The sequence below is a fragment of the Chinchilla lanigera genome, unplaced genomic scaffold (assembly GCF_000276665.1).
Source record: "Chinchilla lanigera isolate Chin_1 unplaced genomic scaffold, ChiLan1.0 scaffold00054, whole genome shotgun sequence".
NCBI lineage: Eukaryota > Metazoa > Chordata > Mammalia > Rodentia > Chinchillidae > Chinchilla > Chinchilla lanigera.
In genome coordinates, this window is record NW_004955455.1 from 4,312,382 (window position 1) to 4,333,912 (window position 21,531).

The 21,531-nt window shown below is 36.2% G+C and overlaps 1 protein-coding gene across 5 annotated transcripts in view; it reads left to right on the forward strand.

The window, feature by feature from the left end:
- The window catches only part of Hormad2 (HORMA domain containing 2), a 153,536-nt gene that overhangs the window by 2,985 nt on the left and 129,020 nt on the right, over positions 1–21,531 (forward strand). For all 5 annotated transcript variants that reach the window (XM_005396242.2, XM_005396241.2, XM_005396240.2 and 2 more), the window contains exons 2-3: positions 4,938–5,022; positions 18,466–18,607. In XM_005396242.2, coding sequence (XP_005396299.1) covers positions 4,972–5,022; positions 18,466–18,607 — 193 coding nt within the window. In that variant the 5' untranslated portion in view covers positions 4,938–4,971. The remainder of the gene's footprint in view (positions 1–4,937; positions 5,023–18,465; positions 18,608–21,531) is intronic.

The following is a 21,531-nucleotide window of genomic DNA, read 5'->3' on the forward strand; positions in this document are numbered from 1 at the left end:
AAATCAATGCTTTCCTTGGACTTTTATTTCCTCATCTAGTAAATTAGATATTTGGACTAGATGACATTTAAAGTTCCTCTTTCCTCTAAAATTTTGTGATTCTTTTCTAGACCCTTAATTCTTCTTTGTTTCTATAGTGCTTCTCCATTTGGGTCAGCAAATTATTATTGAGCACCTACTTTATTCCAGTACTGTGATGATGTTGAGGGCTCAAGAATGAACTAAACAAGAGATAAAAAAAAAATCTCATATAATTCAATTTCTATAAGAACTGAAAATAAGCAAATCCATAGACATGAAAAGTATATTAGTGGTTGCCAAGGGCTGAGAGGAGAGAATGGGAGTGAATGCTAATGGCATAGGTTGTTTTGTGTTATTTTTTAGGGGTGATAAAAATGTTTGCAATTAGAGAGTGTTAATAGTTACGTAGCTTTGTATATACTAAAACCCCCTGAACTGCACCTAGCAGAAACCTTTGCTGGCCAGATACACCTTTGCCCTCAGGTTAGTTCATAGTGGGTAGTTGGACACATAAAGGCAACTCTGGCACAGTCTATATTGAAATGAGCACATAATCTGGACGTGGTAGCAGTGATAGTGGAAACTAGGAAATCATTCTTTGAGAAAATCATACGAAGCCATGTCCAAGAGATGAGTAAGAATAAGGAATAAAACGTGTTTCAGCCAGGGGGAATATCGTCCTTTGGGGTAATTAAACTAGATGAGAACAGCGAGTGCATAAAACTGCACAGAATATGATTAGAGGTGAGGCCAGGGAGGCATGAGCCAACCCTTGAAGCCATGGCAGGGAATGTGGATTTTATTCTGAGGGTAGTGGGGAACCATTGAAGTATTTCAGTCTGGAGAACAATACATAATTAAGCTTGTAATTTAGAAAGAAAGCTCTGGCTGCAGCACAAAGAACACATGGAGAAGGGTAAGACCGTGATAGGCAGGCTGGTGGTTGCAGTGGTCCAGGCAAAAAATGTGGCTGGTGTAATCTAAAGCAGAGAAAACAACAGTACAGATAAAGTAAGAGGTGGACACACATTCGAGAAATAGTAAGGTAATTGGACAGGGAAATAAAGAAGAGGTCAAGGTTAAGTCATATGTCCTAGGCTTGAGCAATTAGGTGTTTGATGATGTCATTCGTTTATTTAGTGAACATACATAGGTTTTTGGGGAAAAGAATTCACATTTGGCTGTACTGAGGACATCAAACTAGATCTATCTAGTGGACAGTTAGAGGTATGTATCAGCAGCTCCCAAGAGTAACCTGGGCTGGAGAGAGACATAGGTAGGTAGATACAGAGACAGACAGAAAGATAGATAGATATCTCTGGAATAGAAATAACAGTTGAAAGAGTGGGAGTGTAGTTTTAGTCCTGGAAGTGTGTCTAAACATTAAAAAAAAAGAGCTCCTAGGACAGAATCCCTAATAACACCAAAATGGCAGGGGCAAAAAATGACAGGAAAAGAAGTGTAAGGAAGCAACTGGGAGACTGGAGGAAAGTGAGGAGATTGAACATTAATATAAGATTTTTATTTCTATTTATTTGTTTATTTATGTGGTACTGGGCATTGAACTGAGGCTTTTGCATTGAACTACATCTTTAGCCTTTAAAATTTTTTTTAAATTTTGAGACAGTATCTCACTAAGTTGATAAATTGTCCAGACTGGGCTTGAAGCTGAAATCCTCCTGCCTCAGCCTCTCAGAGTGCTACAGTTGCATCACACTCAACTAATATTTTTAAAAATCAAACATGCTTTATTATATACAATGAAACATGTCTTAGAAAATGTTTCAAGTACTTTACAGATATGGCTTATTTAATCCTTGAAATAATCCTAGGAAGTAGGTACAGTTATCATCTCTAGTTTATAAATGGGGAAACTAAGGCACACAACTTGTACAAGGTCGTATGACAAGTGAACTGCTGACTGTTATGTGATCCTAGGTAGTTTGGCTTCAGAAGAGTCCAGTGCTTAACCACCATATTATACTACCTCTCCAGATAAACACATGCTTGGATAAACACTGAATGAGCCCTGAAATATGGTTCTAAGCTAGATCTGCTTTCATTCTGCCACAAGGAAATAAAGTTCCAGAGAAATTAAGTAATTTGACCAAAGTCACACAACTGCCAGGTAGTGGTGTCAGAATTTGAACTCAGTTACCTTAACTCCAAGGCCTCTTTCTACTAGATTATATTATGATCATTTTCCTCTGAATACATTTGTGTGCATAAAATTTAATTTCACTTATTTTACAAATGTTAATTCCTAGAGGATTTATCAAATGCTAGTAGAGCCTACCTTGAATCCTTTCTCAAAAGCAAATGCCTTGGGTGTCTCGAAAGTTTTCAGTGATATTATCAACTTAATCCAGGCCATCATACATTCTAAAAATATAGGTGCAGTTATGCATTGTGTTCTAATTAACTTATGCTATTTTCAGGGCTTGCTTCTCTAGACATACCATCAGGATGTCTTTTGATCATAGAGAAACAACAACCACAAAACCCCTCTAATATAGAGAGCTATTTAAAAATCATTATTTCCCTATTTATTGTCTCCAAAACTAATAACTACCCCAGTAGGAGGTCATGGTTTAATGGTCTAGAACTAGACCTTGACCTCTTATACCTTTTTCTCTCCCTTCTTCATTTTTACCTTTGAAATTTAAAGGAGGCAACAGAACTGTTAAGTCAGATTTGAAGGTTATATTCTCTGAAGTCAAAAAGGATACTTTGGAATCTTTAAGGACTAGAAGACTATTAGGTAGTTTTTCAGTCTCATATAAAATATTGTTAGAGTGTCCCCTAGTGCTGCTCTGAAGAAGTAATTTGAGAGAAATTAAGTATTGCTTGTTTATAATCTCTATCACCACCTTGTGGCAGTGTCCTCAAGAAATTTTACCCTCTTATTTGCAAAAACCTTCCAGAGACCTGCATTAATAGTTAATAGAACAGGTCACAGGCTATCCTGCAAATTCCATTAAGAACGGAATATCTTCAAATAGGTGCTTTTATAAGTATTTTGGTCAGAATTCCATAAAATCTTGAAAAGAAGCCCCAACTGAAATTAAGGCCTTTAAAAAGAAAAAGGAAGATTTTCTTCTTCTCCTATCTTTTTTCTTTTCCTTCTCTTCCTCTTCCTCCTTCTCCTCCTCCTTTTTTTTTTTTTTGTATTGAAACAGGGTCTCATTATGTAGTTCAGACTAGACTTGAACTCACTGTGTAGTCCAGGCTAGCTTTGAACCCGTGGTGATCTTCTTGCTTCAGCCTCCTGAGTGCTGAGATTACAGGGCCATCATGCCTTGTTTTGTTACTTTTTTAATTGTGGCAGACTGTATGTAACATAAAACTCATCGCTTCAGCTGTTCTCAAATATACAATTTAATTTAGTGGTTCCATGCACGTTCACAATGTTGTGTAACCATCACCATTATACATTTTTCAAACCTTTTTCATTTCAAACAGAAACTGCACACATTACATTTCCTCATTCCTTCTATCCCTTCATCCACCTTTATGCTGTTTCCTATCTCTATGAATTTACCTACTGTAAGTAACTTTATATGTGAAATCCTTTTATGTTTGGGTTTTTCACTTAGCACAGTGTTTTCAAGGTTAATTTCCTTTGTAACATCTATCAAAATTTTATCCTAAAAATTGGATAATATTCCCTTGTACATACCACATTTTATTTACTCATTCATCTACTTTTTTTTTTTGAGACCCAGGCTGCTCTTGAACTCCTAGACTCGATTATTTTGTCTCAACCTCCCCAGTAGCTGGCACTGTTGCCACAATACCCAGCTGTTTATCCATTCATCTGTTGATAGACATTTGGGATGCTTCCATCTTTTGGCTATTGTGAATAATGCTGCGATAAACATTAGTGTACAAGTATCTGTGTCCTTGTTTTCAATTTTTTTTGGCTGTATACCTAGAATTTGAATTGCTGGACCATGGTAATTCTGTTTAGCATTTTGAAGAAGTGTAATACTATTTTCCACAATGGCTGGATTATTTTATATTCCCTCCAGCAGTGGATAATGGTTTTAATTTCTCCATATCTCCTTTTGTTTGTTTGCCTGTTTTTTGTTTTGTTTTGTTTTGAGACAGGATCTCACTGTGCTTCAGGCTGGCCTTGAACTCACTATGTAGCCCAGGCTGGCCTCAAACTGCTGGTAATCCTCCTGTCTCAGCCTCCCGAGTGCTGGGATTAGAGGTGTGCAGCACCACATCCAGCTTCCATATCTTCTTTAACACTTATTCTTTTGCATTTTTTGGAATGGTCATTTTGATTCCTACGAACTGTACACATTAACTTTTGTTTTTGAATTTGCAAACAATTTACACCTGAATTGAATTCAAGAAATGTTTTTGAGCCCCTGCTATGTAGAAAGCATTGTTATACTCTAGGGGAATAACAAAGATGAGTAAGATATATTGTTGAGTCTTTAGGTGACTTATAATTTATTTTTCTCTCCCTAATATATTTATGAATGAGCAAATGATCTTACAGTTTTCATTGGGTGGTTGAGAAAATTAATCCAGAGACCTTATGCCACATATGTAGAAAATTGGTAATGGAGATTAAAATGCTTATTAAACTTCTTTACTGAAACATACAGTCAGCTTACATTGTTCTCTTTTGGAAAATTCACATCAAGGATTTTTCCAAATCAGATTCATTTTATAGTTTAGATAGGACCTGCTAGGACTATTTCAGTGTTCATTCTTCCTTTGTGTCTTCAAAATTGAGCTTGGTAAATTTCTCTCTAAATTGAAGAATCTGGGGAATAGTTCATACTTAATTGTCTTTGACTTTAGTTTCTTTTTTGTTTTTAGAAGTTTCTAGTTTTACCTTTGGGCAGAGCAAGATAGGAAGTACTCTAATTACGATCTCTAATTAATTTTTTTAACAGGTTATATTTGTTGAAAGACTCCTGATCCATTCCCATGATGTCTACTCAGCTCTGTCGCTCTATCAGAACACAAAAAGCATCTAAGGTATCTGTTAAGAATTAAATCAATGACCATTTAGTGAGTTACTTCAGAATCATGACTTTAATTTTTTTTAGTAGCAGTCTTATCAGTTAATTGGCACATAATATCCTTGGAGAGTATGTTTCTACGTTTTAATTGCCTAATGGAATGAGGATATTCAGAAAATTAAAATAAATTACAAAGTTACTTGTTTCATGTCAATGCACTTTGACCTTCTAGAGTAAAAGAAATTGGAAATGAAAAGGCAAAGAGAATGGTTCTCAATTATATCTTTCTTTTCTGAAGCAATTATAAAACTCATGTTCTACATGGTGATGTAATTACAGGAACTAAAGGGATGTTAGGGTTTGTGTTTAGATGTTCCCCCAAAGTCTCATGCAGTCATAGGTGAAGCTTTTTCAGGGGTGGTTGGGTCTAGGGTGTGTGATTGATTCATGGTGCAATGCTAGGATTAAGTGTGAGTGATTACTAATCAAGTCTACTGATTGGTTTGGCACCACTCTAATCCTTGTAGCCTGGATAGACTATAAAAGGGGCAGAAAAAAGCTACTAAGGTCCTTTGCTTGCTTGCTTTCTTGCTTTGCTATCTTCTGCCCGCCATGAACTGTTTCTCCTCTGCAATTCCTCTCTGCTGTGTCACCCTCCCTTGCAGCTAGCCGATTATGGACTGAAACCACTACAAACTGTAAGCTAAATAAACCTTTCCTCCCTTACCTTGTGGGTGTTGGGTATTTTGTCTCAGCAACAAGAACAGTTAACTAATATAAGGAGAAAGCTCTGAGAAACTTGGATGCTAGGGGCCCGAGGGAGTGTTAGTCAACATTCTGTAGCTGTGACAAAATTCTTTTTTTTTTTTTTGGACTGGCAATCAAACTGAGGACCTTGCGCTTGCCAGGCAGGTGCTTGTGCTGCTGAGCTACATCCCCGGCCCCAGAATTCCTGATATAATCAATTTAAAAGGAGGAAGAGTCTATTTTGGCTCATAGTTTCAGAGGTTCAGGCCATAGTTGGTTGGCTCCATTGTACTGAGGCCTAGTGCCGAACATAACATCAAAGCAGGGTGTCTTAGTGACTTTCCTCCTTATTGAGACAAAATGCCCAGCACCCCCAACTTAAAGGAGGAGAGGTTTATTTTGACTCACAGTTGGAAGGGCCTGCTGAAGAGGAAGGCTGCTCACTGCGTGGTGACTAGAAGCAGAGAATTTAGAGAGGAGTCAGGAAGGAAGATACACCCTCCTAGGTTGTGCTCGCAGTGACTCACCTCTTCCCACCAGACCCCACCTCCTAATATCAATCCAATTGCCTTTGAAAAGCCCCAGATATGAGCACATGAGGCCTGGGGGGGCCATCTAGATATTACCTATAACACAGGGAATGTGTAGTAGAGGAAAGATGATCACTTCATTTCAGCTGGGAGCAGGAAAAGAGAGAGAAGGGGACAGGGTCCCAATATCCACTTTAACCACACTGCCCCAGTAACCTTATTTCCTTCTAGTAAACCCCACCTCCTAAAAGTCTCAACATGTCCCAATACTCAACTGTGATGAGCAAGCCTTTAATATGTAGCCTTTGGAGGACATTTAAGATTCAAACCATAATAGGGAGCATGCCAGAGCCAGGCAGTCTTGTTGGATTCACCCAGGGAAGTTTAGTTTGTCCCAGGACATTTATGCATCATTTTGTTTATTCATTGTATATATTATATAATATGTATGTGTCTTAGTTACTTTTCTCATTGCTGAGACAAAATACCTGACACCCAAAGTTAAGGGAGGAAATGTTTATTTAGCTCAGTTTGTAGAGGTTTTAGTCCGTAATCGGTTGGCTCTAAGGCAGGGTGGCACATGGCAGAAGGGCAATCATTCAAGGCAGTGGAAGGCAACAAAAGAAACAAATGAAAGGAGGGACAAGCCTCTTTCTGTCCCTTATATTATATGCAGACACCCACCCTAGGGTGGATGTCACACTCACACCATTAATCCCACTATTGGACCACGAATCACTCACAAACTCTAGATTCAGCCACCTGTGAAAAGCCTGCCCCCTCAAGGACTGCATGAAGCTTTCGGGGGATATCTAGACAAAAACCATAACAGTATATAATACTGTGATATTTTCTGTGATAATATTTAAAAGACGTTCATCTTCTAGATGTTTATAATGTAGTTAGGAAAATAAGATTCATAGGAGCTAGCCATGTATGGTGATGTACACCTGTAATCCTAGCACTTGGGAGGCTGAGGTAGGAGGATCACCATGAATATGAAACGACCCTGGGCTACATGATGAGACCGTGTCTCAAAAAACCAAACCAAACCAAACCAAACCAAACCAAACCAAACCAAAATAAGATTTATAGGAGTTAAATGACTATACCTATATTTACATATACGTGAAAAGAGTATGACAAATCAAACTGTAGGAATTTAGAGGTTTAGTATATACTGAATGATTTATATATTTCTCATGAAGAAGGTGGACTCAAGCTGGATCTTGAATAATGAAAGAACAAAAAATGATGAAATTCTCTCTCCTTTGTCTAGAAGGCAAATTTTGGATTGAGGATAGAGAACTTCACAAGGGAAACCTAGCCTATGCCTTGGCTCAGATAAGAAACAAGCATGGCATATTTCAGAGAATAACAAAGAAGCCCTCTTTACTAGAGTGGAGAGCTCATCCTATTGAACAGAAAGAAATAAAGGTGGATAAGAACTTTGGGAACAGGTTACTGTGAATCTTAAGAGCTAAGCTAAGGAATTGATGCTTTATTCTATAGTTAACGCAAAGTTGGAGGGTTTGATCAGAACAGTAAGTAAAATAATTGTTATAAAAATATTAAATTACACCATATAGTGAAGATGGAAGTTGAAGGAGAAATAGGGCAGAGAGAAAGCAGTCATCTTTCTGGCTTGATTTCGGTATTCTGCACTCACAAAGCAGACTCTTGGTCTCATTTGGTTTCCTAGGTGTGCTTCCTTCCCAGGAGCAAATGATGAGCTAGGTATATGAATTCCAATCAACTTGGCAGTTATTTTCCTCACTATAAATTAACAAACTGACCTTTTGATGCAACCTAATCTTTGTTGTTTGGACTGTATCACCTACCTCTCCCAGTAAATTTTAAGCTACTGTGTGATTCTGTTATTTAGTACTAAAAACAATAGTAATTATGGAAGCCAACATTTATTCAGTACTTAACTATGTTCCAGGCATTGTGCCAATGGCTTTATGTTATTATTTCAATTAAACCTTGCCATAAGGAAGAGATCAAAGCTCAGAGAAGTGAAATAAATTGCTCAAGGTCATGTAACTTGACAGCTAAGCTGTTAAACATTATGAAGGCACTAGCAAAATATATTGTTGGAATAATTTTATAATACTGCTTTCTATTTCCAAGCTATAGTATTTTTATGTATTAGACATTTATAAAACATCAATAATAACTCTTAACATGTTAGACCAGCCGAGCTGAGGAAAAACACCCTAAAGTAACAAAACTGTAGAGACCTTTCCCAACTTACTGTAAATGACCATTTGGATATTATATTTAAAATAAATGTCTTTATACTTTCAAGCTATTTGGTTTTACAAATGGGTTATGCAAGCAAGTATTGCCTCTATGTCTTGAAATATTTTCCATAAGAAACTACATGCATACCATGCCAGCTGTTTCCCAATCGCCCCAAATAATCTTAATTCCTTAAGATTTGTAGCAATTTTTTCAAAAAGCAGTTTTTTTTGGAGACAGGGTCTTGCTATGTATTCCAAACTTGACTTTAACTCACTGGATAGCCTAGGTTGGCCCTGAGCAGCTCCCCCTTCCTCACCATCCTAAATGCTGAGATTACAGGCATGCATCACCATTCCTGGCTCAAAAAGCAATTTTCAAAAAAAAAAAAAATTTACATGTGTGCACCCCAATACATCATATGTGCAAGAGTCATACAATTATTATATATTTTAAGAACTGAATATAAGATGAGTGTGGTGGCACATGCCTGTAATCTCAGCACTCAGGAGCCTGAGGCAGGAGGATTACTGTGAATTTGAGGCCAACTTGAACTACATAGGAAGACCCTTTCTCAAAACAAACAAACAAACAAACAAAAAACAGACCTGAGTATAGGATTAAACAAAAGAATAAAGTGATCATTCATTGCCTCTATAGAGTGTACCAAAGAAGAAGCAGTCCTATATAGCATAACCATGCTCAGAATGTCTGACAAACATTCTAGAACTAGATCTGTAGATATAGAAGAGCTTTTTGGAAGGTTTTTTTCTTCATTTAAAGACATATTTCTTGTTAGTACTTGCCTCTAAATAGCAGAATTATTAAAACTTTAGTAGTTGAACTGTGTAGTATAGTAAAAGACTCATGTCACTTGCTGTCTCTGTGATCTACCAAATCACTTACCTTTCTCTTTGGTACCTGTGATATGAGTTTATTGTTTTAGATAAGTTCTAAAGCCCTTTGAATTTTAAAATACTGTACAAACCTAAAAAAGGAACTTAGATTTGATCTAAATCAAACCAGGTAATTGTCTCAACTTTTTTTTAAGTTGTCTCAACTTTAATCCGAAGAGAAAGGGTTCTCTGTTTTTAAGGCTCTGACTATGAATATTAAAATCATTCTACTCAGTTGGTATAGTCTCAAATCAACTGTAATAGCTAAAGCTTATTCTTTTGCTAAGGTTTGGAATCCCCAGAACCTAACAAAATTTGTTTCATCATTTGGAGGTTTACTAGGAATGAAAGTTTGTAAATATTACTTGATCTTGAGAAGATCTTCATCAGCTTTTGAAGACTAATACTTTGTTGCACGTACGAAACACTTCCTAGCGCTGGGGAGGTTTTTTTTCTTTTTCTGACTTTCTTTTCTTTTTCTATCTTTCTTTGTTTCTTTGTTTCTTTCTTTGTTTCTTTCTTTCTTTCTTTCTTTCTTTCTTTCTTTCTTTCTTTCTTTCTTTCTTTCTTTGACACAGGGCCTCATGTAGTTCAGGCCTGCCTCGAGCTCACTATGTGGTCCAGGCTGGCCTCAAACTCGCAGTGATCTTCCTGCCTCAGCCTCTGAGTGCCACCACACCCAGTGTTCTCTCTCTCTCTCTTCTCTTCCTCCCCTCATCTCCCTTCCCCTTTTCTCTCTTTCTCCCTCTGCCCTGCCCCAGGACTGAACCCAGGGAGTGCTGAGCTACTTTCCTAGCCCCTTTTATTTTTTAATTTTGAGACAAGTTCTCATTAATTTGCCCAGGCTAACCTAAAATTTGCAACTCTCCCATCTGAGCTTCTAGCCTCAGCCTCCTGACTAGCCGCATTATGGGCATGTGCTACTGTGCCTGTTGTGGAGATTTTTTAACTCAAGCATTTAATTATAGTAGAAAATCTTCATTATCCAAGTTTTAAGGTTTCCTATTGCTTTATAGATTACATATAGTTTCTTTAATATGGCATTCTAGATTTATTATATCTTGGCATCTAACCTACTTCTTAGCTTCTCTCCCACTGCACTCTGCTTGGACTTTCAGCCTCAGCCATACTGGTCTAATTCTTGTGCCCCAGATATGTCACAGCATTCTTGCCCTCTTGCCTGGACTAATGACATTCCTCCTTGCCGTTTGTCTGAATCCTACCTTTTCTTCAGAACCCAGCTAACCCAGCTACGCCTCACTTTCCCACAACGCCATCCTACTCAGCCCTGGGCTCAGGTAGCAAACCTTATCTTGTTCCTTCTTGTTCTGCTCATTTGGTACATAGTCTCTGTCCTGTGTGCTAACTCTTTTTTATATCCAAGTCTTTTCTTTCTAACTGGATTATAAACTCCATGAAGTAGTCTCTATTTCAATTTTGAGTTTCTTTATTTGATGTTTTACAAATTACCAAAGTAATATGTGCATGTAAAACAAGAGAAACCACATATAAAAAATAAACTACTGAACTAGGCATTGGTCTAAGCACTTTGCAAACATTAATTCATTTAATCATCACAACAGTTTAATAAAGTAGGTATCACTCTTACACATATTTTGCAACTGAAGGAATTTAGATGCAGAGAGGTTATATAATTTATACAAGGAGATTGTTATGTTATTGTAAATACTTTTATTGGAAGATATACATATATAGCTGTATATACATTCAGTTACAGAGTATCTTTTTTTTTTTTTTTTTGCTACAATGGCAGATTAACTGTGAAACCTAAAATATTTACTATCTGGCCCTTTAATGGAAAAGCTTGCTGACTCCTGCTCAAGATTATGACTTTGAACCTTTCCATTTGGTTGTAGAGTCCATAGTCTTAACCACTCCACCACACTGTCTCCATCATATCCTTCTACCCTCAGGCCACCATCTGAGGTGACTAGTTTTAAGAACTTCACATCTTCTCACCACATCTTTTTCCTTGCTCACAGAACGTGACTGTTGCGCGTGTGTTTATGGGTAGAAATTAACATGCAGTAGTCATGTTCTATAAAGTTGGCATGATACTGAATTATTAAATACTGAACTGCTTCTCTTAGAAGGAAATGCAAGGTTGGGTTCCTGTGAGCCTCTCATCAGAACAATTTTGTCAATCCATCATTGCATAATTTGTTTTGTGTCTGCTTTTGTTTACATACACCTTACTTAATACATACTTTTGTTTAATTAACATTAGACTAAAAGCCAACAACACTATAGCTCATGCCTAAATGAAAATTATCTAACAGGTATTTTCTTTCTAAAGTATATCACAGTCTTTTTGAACTTAGGAACACTAGCCAGCATTGCATCACTATACTTGGTGCCATTTTAAATAGCAAAATCACAAAAGAAAGCACACAAGTGTAAAAGAAATTAGGCAGTGAACAGACTAAGAAAAGGACACAAGTACACAGTAAAATAGTTGAAAATAATGACATTCTTTTTCCTTGTCACATGTCTTTCAGTTATCATGCTGCAAACATGGGACCATGTGTTTCAGGTGACTCCAGTGTATTACTGTTTTATAAATATCTGTGAATGAATGCAAAAACAGAAGAATTTTAATTTTGGAATTACAAATAAACTTTAGTGAGAAAGCAAATCCACAAATGTAGACTCTAGTAACAATGAAGATTAACTGTATTTACCTAAAAAATCAATTTATCAATGATTTGCTTTACAAAATAAATTCATTCTATTCACTTTTCTGAGAAAGTTGCTTTTTTTTTCCTCTGAACAAATCAAATATTCTGGGAAGAGTGTAGTGGAGGGAAGGGTGGAGAATGGGGAAGGGAAGGATGGAGAAAGGGTGGCTGATGGGTGAGGGTTGTTGTTGGGTAGGAGGAATAACTTCTAATTGTTCTATGGCACGTGGGATGATTGTAGTTGACAAAAAATATTTGATAATTTCAAAATAGCTAGTAGGGAGGATTTTTGAATGTCCCTACCACAAAAAAATGATAAATATCTGAGGTGATGGATATACCAGTTACCCTGATCTGATCATTACACGTTGTGTTCATGTAATGAAATGTCATACTTTGAGTTGGGTGTATGGCTCAGTAGTTGGGGCATGTGTGGAGCCTTAGGTTCAATCCCTAGCACTAGAATAAAAGAAGTTGCCCTTTGCTTTATTAACATGTATAACTACTATGCATCAATTAAAAATAAATATATTAGAAAAGAAAAAATTAGACTGGGTGTGGTGGTGCACATCTGAAATCCCAGAACTTTCGGAGACTGAGGCAGGAGGATTGTGAGTTTAAATCCAGCCCAGGGAACATAGCAACTTAAAAAAAAAAAAAGAAAGGGAGCTGGGAAGGTAATGCAGCACAAAGGCCCTGGGTTCAATCCTTAGTACTGCCAAAACAAGGGTAAGCCAAACAAACAAATCATGAATATTTACAAAGCCTAGTAGATATAAACTTTTCTGTTTTCTACACACACTTTAGTGGCATTCATTTCTTCTGTGGCTGATCTTTTGATTTCTTGGCATTCTCAGCATGCTAAAACACATTGGAAGCCAGTAAACACTTGTTTAGTTCAGCAAACATTTATTTATTGATGTTTGTATGCCAAATACTGAGTTATACAGTGAATTAACATCTATTTTAAAAAGAGATAGCACTTTGCCTTTAAAGATTATACTACCTGGTAGTAAGCGTCATTCTTGTAGTAGGTACTAACAGTGGAACAGCAGAGGGAGTAATTATTTCTGCCTTGAAGAGACGGGAAATGTTAAAGTAGAGGTGATACTTAAACGTAAGCGCTTTGGGGGAGAGAAGTTTTATATGTTATGATTTCTCTGGTATCTCTGAACCTAAAACAACACCTGGAATTTAATGAGATTAAATACATATTTGAATTAAGATTTCTATATTTGGGAAATGGAATGAGAGTATTCCTGACCAAAAGAACCAAACGACACAACATTTTCCAAACTTATTTGACTAATCCTTACATTTTTTTCCTAAGACTCTATGTGTATAAAATGCATATAAGTGTACAACTAAACAAATTTTTACAACCTGAATACATTCTTATAACCAGAAGCCAGATCAAGAAACAGAACTATTCTAACACCCCATCTCATATTCCCTTCTAGTCATTATCCCCTCCCCCCACCAAAAGAAGTCACCATCCTAACATGTATATTAGTTTCACCAGCTTTTGCATTTTATATGAGTGAAATATGTTAGTGTTCATTTATATCTGTCTTTTCTGTTGTTCAGCATCATGTGTGAAAGTCATTTATATTGTTAAGTATCACTGTAGATCACTTATTGTTACTGCCATATAGTATTCCACTGGGGAAATATACCTAGTTTGTTTATCTATTCTACTACTGATTAGCATTTGAGTTGCTTCTAATTAGGAAATACAGTGTCACAAATAATGCTGTTATGAATGTCCTAATGTATATCACTTAAGTAACATATATAAGCATAAATGTTAGATGTATACTTATGAGTGGAATATGTGATGTAGAATATATATATAATATATATATATATATATTTAACTTTATAAAACACTACCAAACAGTTTTCAAAAGAGGTTGACTTATTTAGAGTTCTACAATCAGTGTTTTCTTTATTTTCTATTTTGAAACAAGCCCTCACTAAATTGCTAAGATACCCCTTCTGGGCTCAAATTTACAATCCTCCTGCCTCACCCACTCAGAGTGCTGCTCTATGAGATTAAATACATGAAATCTTGGTTTTTCTTTGTTGGTAAGTTAAACTAACTATGTATTAAATACATAGTGCATGCTCTATGGGCATGTGCTATGAATGACATTCAGCTTCTCACTGTGGTTATGTATGTATGTATGTGTGTATGTATGTATGTATGTATGTATGTATTTTTGGTTTTGTATGTATTTATAAGATAAAGACTCACTGTGTGTTCCAAGGGCTGGCCTTGAAATCATGGTGATCTTCCTGTCTCAGCCTGCTGAGTGCTGGGATTATAGTCATGTGCCACCATGCAGGGCTTCTCACTGTGATTTTAATATACATTTCCCTGATGAAGTTCCAGCACTTTCTTATGTGTTTTTGGCCACTTGGATATACTTTTTCTGTGAGGTGTCACAGAACTATGAGAAAAAGACTGAAGGCAGAATCTTGAGGAAAAACCAACTTTTTTATTTTATGGAAAAAAGATCAAACAAAATTTCATCACAAAATAGTATAAGAATAACAATAGCTAATACATTATATATCGGTATCTTTTATAAGGTAGTTGCTCAGGGTACAAAATATGGGTATAAAATTTTCTCCAATCGATATTAGCACCAACCTTCCTTTGTAATGAACTAAGGGACACTAACAGTATAACTGATTTGCATTTTTTCCCTTTTTCCTACTGTCTTTTGCCCTTTCACCCATCCTAGGTCCTTTTTCCTTTTGAACAATTCCTTCCCATTTCACATTATCTATTGCACATTTTAGAATTTACTCTTTCAGTTTCTCATACCAGAGATACAATATGATGTTTACACATGTGAGTCTGATTAATTTCACTTATGAATATGGTCTCAAATTGCATCCATTTACCTATAAATGTTTCAAGTTTATCCATCTTTATGGCTGAGTAGTATTTCATTGAATAAAAAGACCACATCTTTTTTATCCATTCATCAGTTGATGGGCATTTGGGTTGTTTCCAACATTTAGCTATTACAAATTGTGCTGGTATAAACATGGGTGCACATATATATGTGATATGATATTTTTAAGTCTCTTGGTAAGATATCCAGAAGGGGAACAGCTGGATCAAATGGGACCTCTAATCCTAGTTTTTTGAGGAATCTTCACACTGACTTCCACAGTGGTTGCACCAGTCTATACTCCCACCAACAGTGGAGAAGGGTTCCTTTTCTACTACAGCCCTGCCAGCATTTGTTATTGGTTGATTTCTTGATGATAGCCATTCTTTCTAGAGTGAGATGGAATCTCAGTGCTGTTTTAATTTGCATCTCTCAAATGACCAATGGTGTTGAACATTTTTTCATGTATTTATTTACCATTTGTATTTCTTCATCTGAGAAGTGTGTATTCATCTTGATGCTCATTTTTGTATTGGGTCTTTGAATTTTGGGAGCCTGATTTTTTTCATTTCTTTTTTTGTTTTGTTTTGTCTTTTCTTCCGGTACCAGGAATCGAACTCACGACCTTGCGCTTGCCAGGCAGGCGCTTTTGCCGCTGAGCTAAATCCCCAGCCCCTTCATTTCTTTATATGTTCTAAATAGAAGTCTTTTGTGTGAGGGACAATTGACTAAATTTTTTCCCACTCGGTGGGTTGTCTTTTCACTGTTGGTGATTTCTTTTGCTGTGCAGAAGCTTTTTAATAAAATGAGATCCCAGTTGTTGATTCTTTGAAGTATTTTGCATGCAGTCTGAGTTTTGTTCATGAACTCTCTACCTACACCTATGTCTTCAAGATTTTTACCTACTTTCTCTTCCAGTAGATTTAGTGTTTCTGTTTTAATATTTAGATCTTTGATCCATTTTGACTTTAGTTTAGTGCATGGTGATAGACATGGGTCTAGTTTTAGTTTTTGACACATAAAAAGCCAGTTTTTCCAGCACTATTTATTAAAGAGGCTATCTTTGTTCCACTGAATATGTTTGGCCCCTTTGTCAAAGATAAGATGGCTGAGTGTGTTTGTAGTTGTTTCTGCATCTTCTAGTCTGTTCCATTGGTGCTCAGGTCTGTTTTCTTTGCCAGTACCATGCTGATTTTGTCACAGTAGCTTTGTAGCACAATTTCAGGTCAGATTGTTATGCCTTCTGCCTTGACTTTGTTGCCCAGGATTGCATTTGCTATTTTAGGTCTCTGGTTCCATATGAATTTTAAGAATGTTCTCTCTAGTTCTGTGAGGTATGTGAATGGTATTTTGATTTGGATTGCATTAAATCTGTATAACAATTTTGGGAGTATGGCCACTATCACTATGTTAGTTCTTAATTGAAAATATAGTGAAAAACTTACCAACAAAGAAAAACCAAGATCCTCATGGATTCATTACTGAATTCTACAAGAAATTTAAAGAAGATTTAATACTAACACTTCTTAAACTCTGTAATGAAATTGAAAAGGAAGCAATACTTCCTAACTCATTCCTGGAAGCAAGTATTATCCTGATTCCAAAGAGAGAGAAACACCCAGCCAAAAAAAAAAAAGAACTACAGACTAATCTCCCTCATGAACATAGATGCAAAAATGCTCAATAAGATACTAGCAAACAGAATGCGGCAAATCGTCAAAAACCATAACTAAGTGAGATTCATCCCAGGAATGCAGGGATGATTCAACATATGCAAATCAATAAATGTAATACACCATATCAACAAGACAAAACCAAAACATATCAAAACATATCATATCAAACCAAAACATACCAACAACCAAAGACAAAAATCACATGATCACCTCAATAGATGCAGAAAAAGCTTTTGACAAAGTCCAACACTCATTCATGATAAAAGCCCCACAGAAAATAGGAATAGATGGTCTTTACCTCAATGTGATAAAAGCCATCAATGACAAACCAATAGCCAGCAATATACTAACTGGACAAAAATTGAAAGTTTTCAGTCTAAAATCAAGAACAAGGCAAGGCTGTCCACGATCACCACTCTTACTCAATATAGTTCTGGAAACACTAGCCAGAGCAATTAGACAAGAGAGAGAAATGAAAGGAACAAGGATAGGAAAAGAAGAAGTGAAATTATCATTACTCACAAATGACATGATACTCTGCATAGAAGACCCCAAAAACTCCACCAAAAGACTTCTAGATTTAATAACCAAATTCAGTAGCATAGCTGGATACAAAATCAACACTCAAAAATCAATAGCATTCCTGTACACAAACAGTAAACACACTGAGAGAGAAATTAGGGAAACCACACCCTTTACAATGGCATGCAAAAATAAAATACTTAGGAATCAATCTAACAAAGGCAGTAAAAGATCTATATGTTGAAAATTACAGTGTTTTGAAAACAGAGATCAAAGTGGATACTAAGAAATGGAAATCCAACATTTAAAGGGCAGAACAACTGGAAAAAAAAAAAAGATATTGAGCTAGGCATGTAGGGTTAGTGGAAACCAAAATAGGGGACTAGGGTGTAGCTCAGTGGCCTAGTATGTTTCAGGTCTTGGATTTGATCCCCAACACCACCAAAACAACAATAGAACAGTTATGATTTATACCTAGATGTGCCCCCCAGAGCCTTATGTGGTCATAGGTTGAGCATTTAGACAGTGATTGGATTATAGGGGCACTACCGCTGGCTTGGTGTTGGGAAGTGGAGTGTGGTCTGAGGAGGTGGATCACTGGGGCATGACCCAGAATGGTATAGCTCTCTTCCAAGCTTGTACCTCACTTTCTGCATCTCAACCACCATGAAATGAGCAACTTTTCCTCCACAAAACCTCTTTTTTAAGTTTTGGGTACTGGCACTTGTCCCAGCAATGAGTAAAGTTACTAAGACAATAGTGTTATGACAGCTTGAGGGAGAAGAAAAACAGTTGTGTATGCAACAGTGTACAATGCTGAAAAGAAGTTACATGTTAATAAAGGAGAAGAGGCAATGATAGGGTGTACTTGGTAACTGAGGAGGACAATGTAAAATGGAGGTGTGTAAAAGCCATACTGTGTGAAGTCTGAGGAATGTATGAGAGGGAAGGAGATTATATCATCACAGTAGGCCTTCAGTTTTGCCTCAAATCCTTAGATCATTGTGAAATAAATTATTTTAGTCTTTAGTTACTTGGGTAACCATTTCTACCTTTTTGCTCTGCCTTGCCTGTGAAGATATACTTTAATGTAGCATTTAAAGCTCCATTTCTTTTTGATTACCTGTAAAGGTATCAAATTCAAAGTATTGAAAAATCTTTCCTTTCTATCTGTGGTAATAGCGTGATATGATGAATATGCTAAAAAATACTAATCTTTTTGCCTTTGTTTTTCCCCAGGGAACAGTTTTCCCATCCCAAATCACTAACGAACACGAATCACTGGTAATGGTGAAGAAACTTTTTGCTACTTCTATCTCGTGTATAACGTACCTAAGGGGCCTGTTTCCAGAGAGCTCCTATGGAGAACGTCATTTGGATGGTAAAGTTTAATGAAATGGTTGCTTTAGCGATTGTAGCCCTTTTCTTTATTTAACAGGCATAAATCTTTCATTTCTTAAGTGTGTTAATTCTAATTGATGGACCAGTTCTTCAAGACCAATGTGCTAATCCATTTTCCATTTTAATTTCAGTATCTTTAGTGATTTTACTTATATAAACCACTAACTTCTTGCTAGATACCAAATGAGAAAAGAAATCTGTAGGGACAAGACGAGTAATTCTAAGGTATCCCTACAAAAGTGATAACTAGGACAAAAACTTTTTAAAAGTTGAAGATTTACACTATTTTGTGCCACAACTGAATTTGCTCTTTGAAGTATATTTTGGCACTGAAGAAGCTCAAAGGAATCAGGTATAAAACTCTTCTATTAACTTACATAAATATGTTTAAGGAAAAAGGGAAACCCATTTGTTAATTAGTATGTATATTTAAACAACTATAGTATTATTCTAACCAGTTCTGTTCTTTTCTCAGTTACCAGGTATTCTATTTTTACTTCTTTTATTTCTTGTGCCCTTAAATATACCATCTTATGCCCTTATGTTAGAAGCTTATGTTAGGCTCCTTTTTTTTCCTTTATATTAAAAACATTTATCTGGGATTCTTCAATTTTTCAAAATTTTACTGTTTGTTTGAAATGCTACATTGTGGTTATTGTTGATGTGTCACTATAATGGCAAACTTCATTTGGAATGTATAAAGAGCCACAAGTTTCCTTGTACTATATTATTTTTCAAATCTAATTTCAATTTTTCACCTCTGCATTTCATGTTATTTCTTTTTTGTTTGGAACATAGAATTGTAAAAGATATGTTTTGGGTAATTAAGCACTTACTGTATGTCAATTAGAATCCTAAGCATGGGGGGTAAAACCACTCTTATAGCTTTATTTTTTTGTGACATAATGGAAGATATGTCTCTTTCTCAAAGTCTCTACTTTGAGCTGGGGGATATAGCTCAGTGGCACAGCAAGCACCTGCCTGGCAAGTTCAAGGTCCTGAGTTTGATTCCTGGTACTGGAAAAAAAGAGAAACTGTCTCAAAGTCTGTACTTTAAAATATATCATAAAAATGCTAAATACAGAGGTACGTCAGTTCATGAATTTAATTCTTGCCATGATTCTGATTGCAGAATTCGTTCTACAATTCTGGTTGCAACCAAATTGCAAGCATAGTATATCACTCTTCCTGATAGACTCTAAATGTTATGCTAACATGAAATAATTTTCATATTCCTTAATAGAGGAGAGATAACAGTTTTAGATCAGAAAGCAATATGAAGAAGCAAGCCATCCATGAATTAGTAATTAATTTTAGGCTGATCTAAACCAAAACATTTATTTTTAATTTGCTTTTATTTTCTCTCTCTCTTTTCTTTTTTGAGACATGGCCTCTCTACATAGTTCAAGTTTGCCTTGAATTTGCTATGAAGCCCCAGATGGCCTCAAATTCATAATTTTCTTGCCCAAGATTTCTGAGTGCTGGGACTAAAGGCCTGTGTTACCAGGCCTGGCTCCAAAACTCTTTTAATATGATTTTGCTTTTGTTCCTAAGTATAGACAAGTAGTTGGAATTCAGATGGAAATGAAATAAATATTTGAAAATAAACCACACACTTTTTTTTCTTTTCTGTTTCCCCCCTATTGAGAGGGAGGGAAAGAAATAACAGAGAAGTAAGTTTGAAATGTATGTTATTGATTGATTGATTGATTGATTGATTGATTGATTGAACTTAGGACCTTGCACTTGCCAGGCAGGCACTTCTGCCACTGAGCTATATTGCCAGCCTGAAGTGTATGTTTTAAATTGGCCAGTGGAAACAAAAGAAATCAGCAACAGAGTGAAAAGACAACCCACCGAGTGGGAAAAAATTTTAGCCAGTTGTCCCTCAGACATTTAAGAATTGAAAAAAATCAGGCTCCCAAAATTCAAAGACCCAATACAAAAATGAGCATCTGAGATGAATACACACTTCTCAGATGAAATACAAATGGCAATTAAATACATTAAAAAATGTTCAAAATGGTCATTTGAGAGATGCAAATTAAAACAACACTGAGATTCCATCTCACTCCAGATAGAATGTTTATCATCAAGAAATCAACCAATAGGGGGCTGGGGATTTAGCTCAGCGGCACAGCACCTGCCTGGCAAGCATGAGGTTGTGAGTTTGATTCCTGGTACAGAAAAATCAAAAAAAAAAAAAAGAAATCAACCAATAACAATTACTGGAGAGGCTGTGGGGAAAAAGGAACCCTTCACTGTTGGTGGGAGTGTAGACTGGTGCAACCACTGTGGAAGTCAGTGTGAAGATTCCTCAAAAAACTAGGATTAGAGGTCCCATTTGATCCAGCTGTTCCCCTTCTGGATATCTTACCAGAAGAATTAAAAATATCATACCACAGAGATATATGTGCACCCATGTTTATACCAGCACAATTTGTAATAGCTAAATGTTGGAAACAACCCAAATGCCCATCAATTGAGGAATGGATAAAAAAGATGTGGTCTTTTTATATAATAGAATACTACTCAGCCATAAAGATGGATAACCTTGAGACATTTATAGCTAAATGGATGCAACTTGAGACCATACTCACAAGTGAAATCAATCAGACCCACATGTATAAACATCATATTGTCTCACTACTGTAAGAACCTGAACGAGTAAATAAGATTCAAAATGAACAACATATATTGGGGATATGGAGGAAACTGTTCAAAAGAAAAGAAAAACAAATGATGAGAGAATGGGGAAAGAAAGAAAGGGAAAAGGAAAAAACATTATATATATACATATGCAAGATAGTTAAGATAATTATACAGCTAGTATTTCTTAGCTCATGGAAAAGGAAGGTTTGTGTTAATATTGTTTGGACAATATTTCATGCCTATATCTTGTAC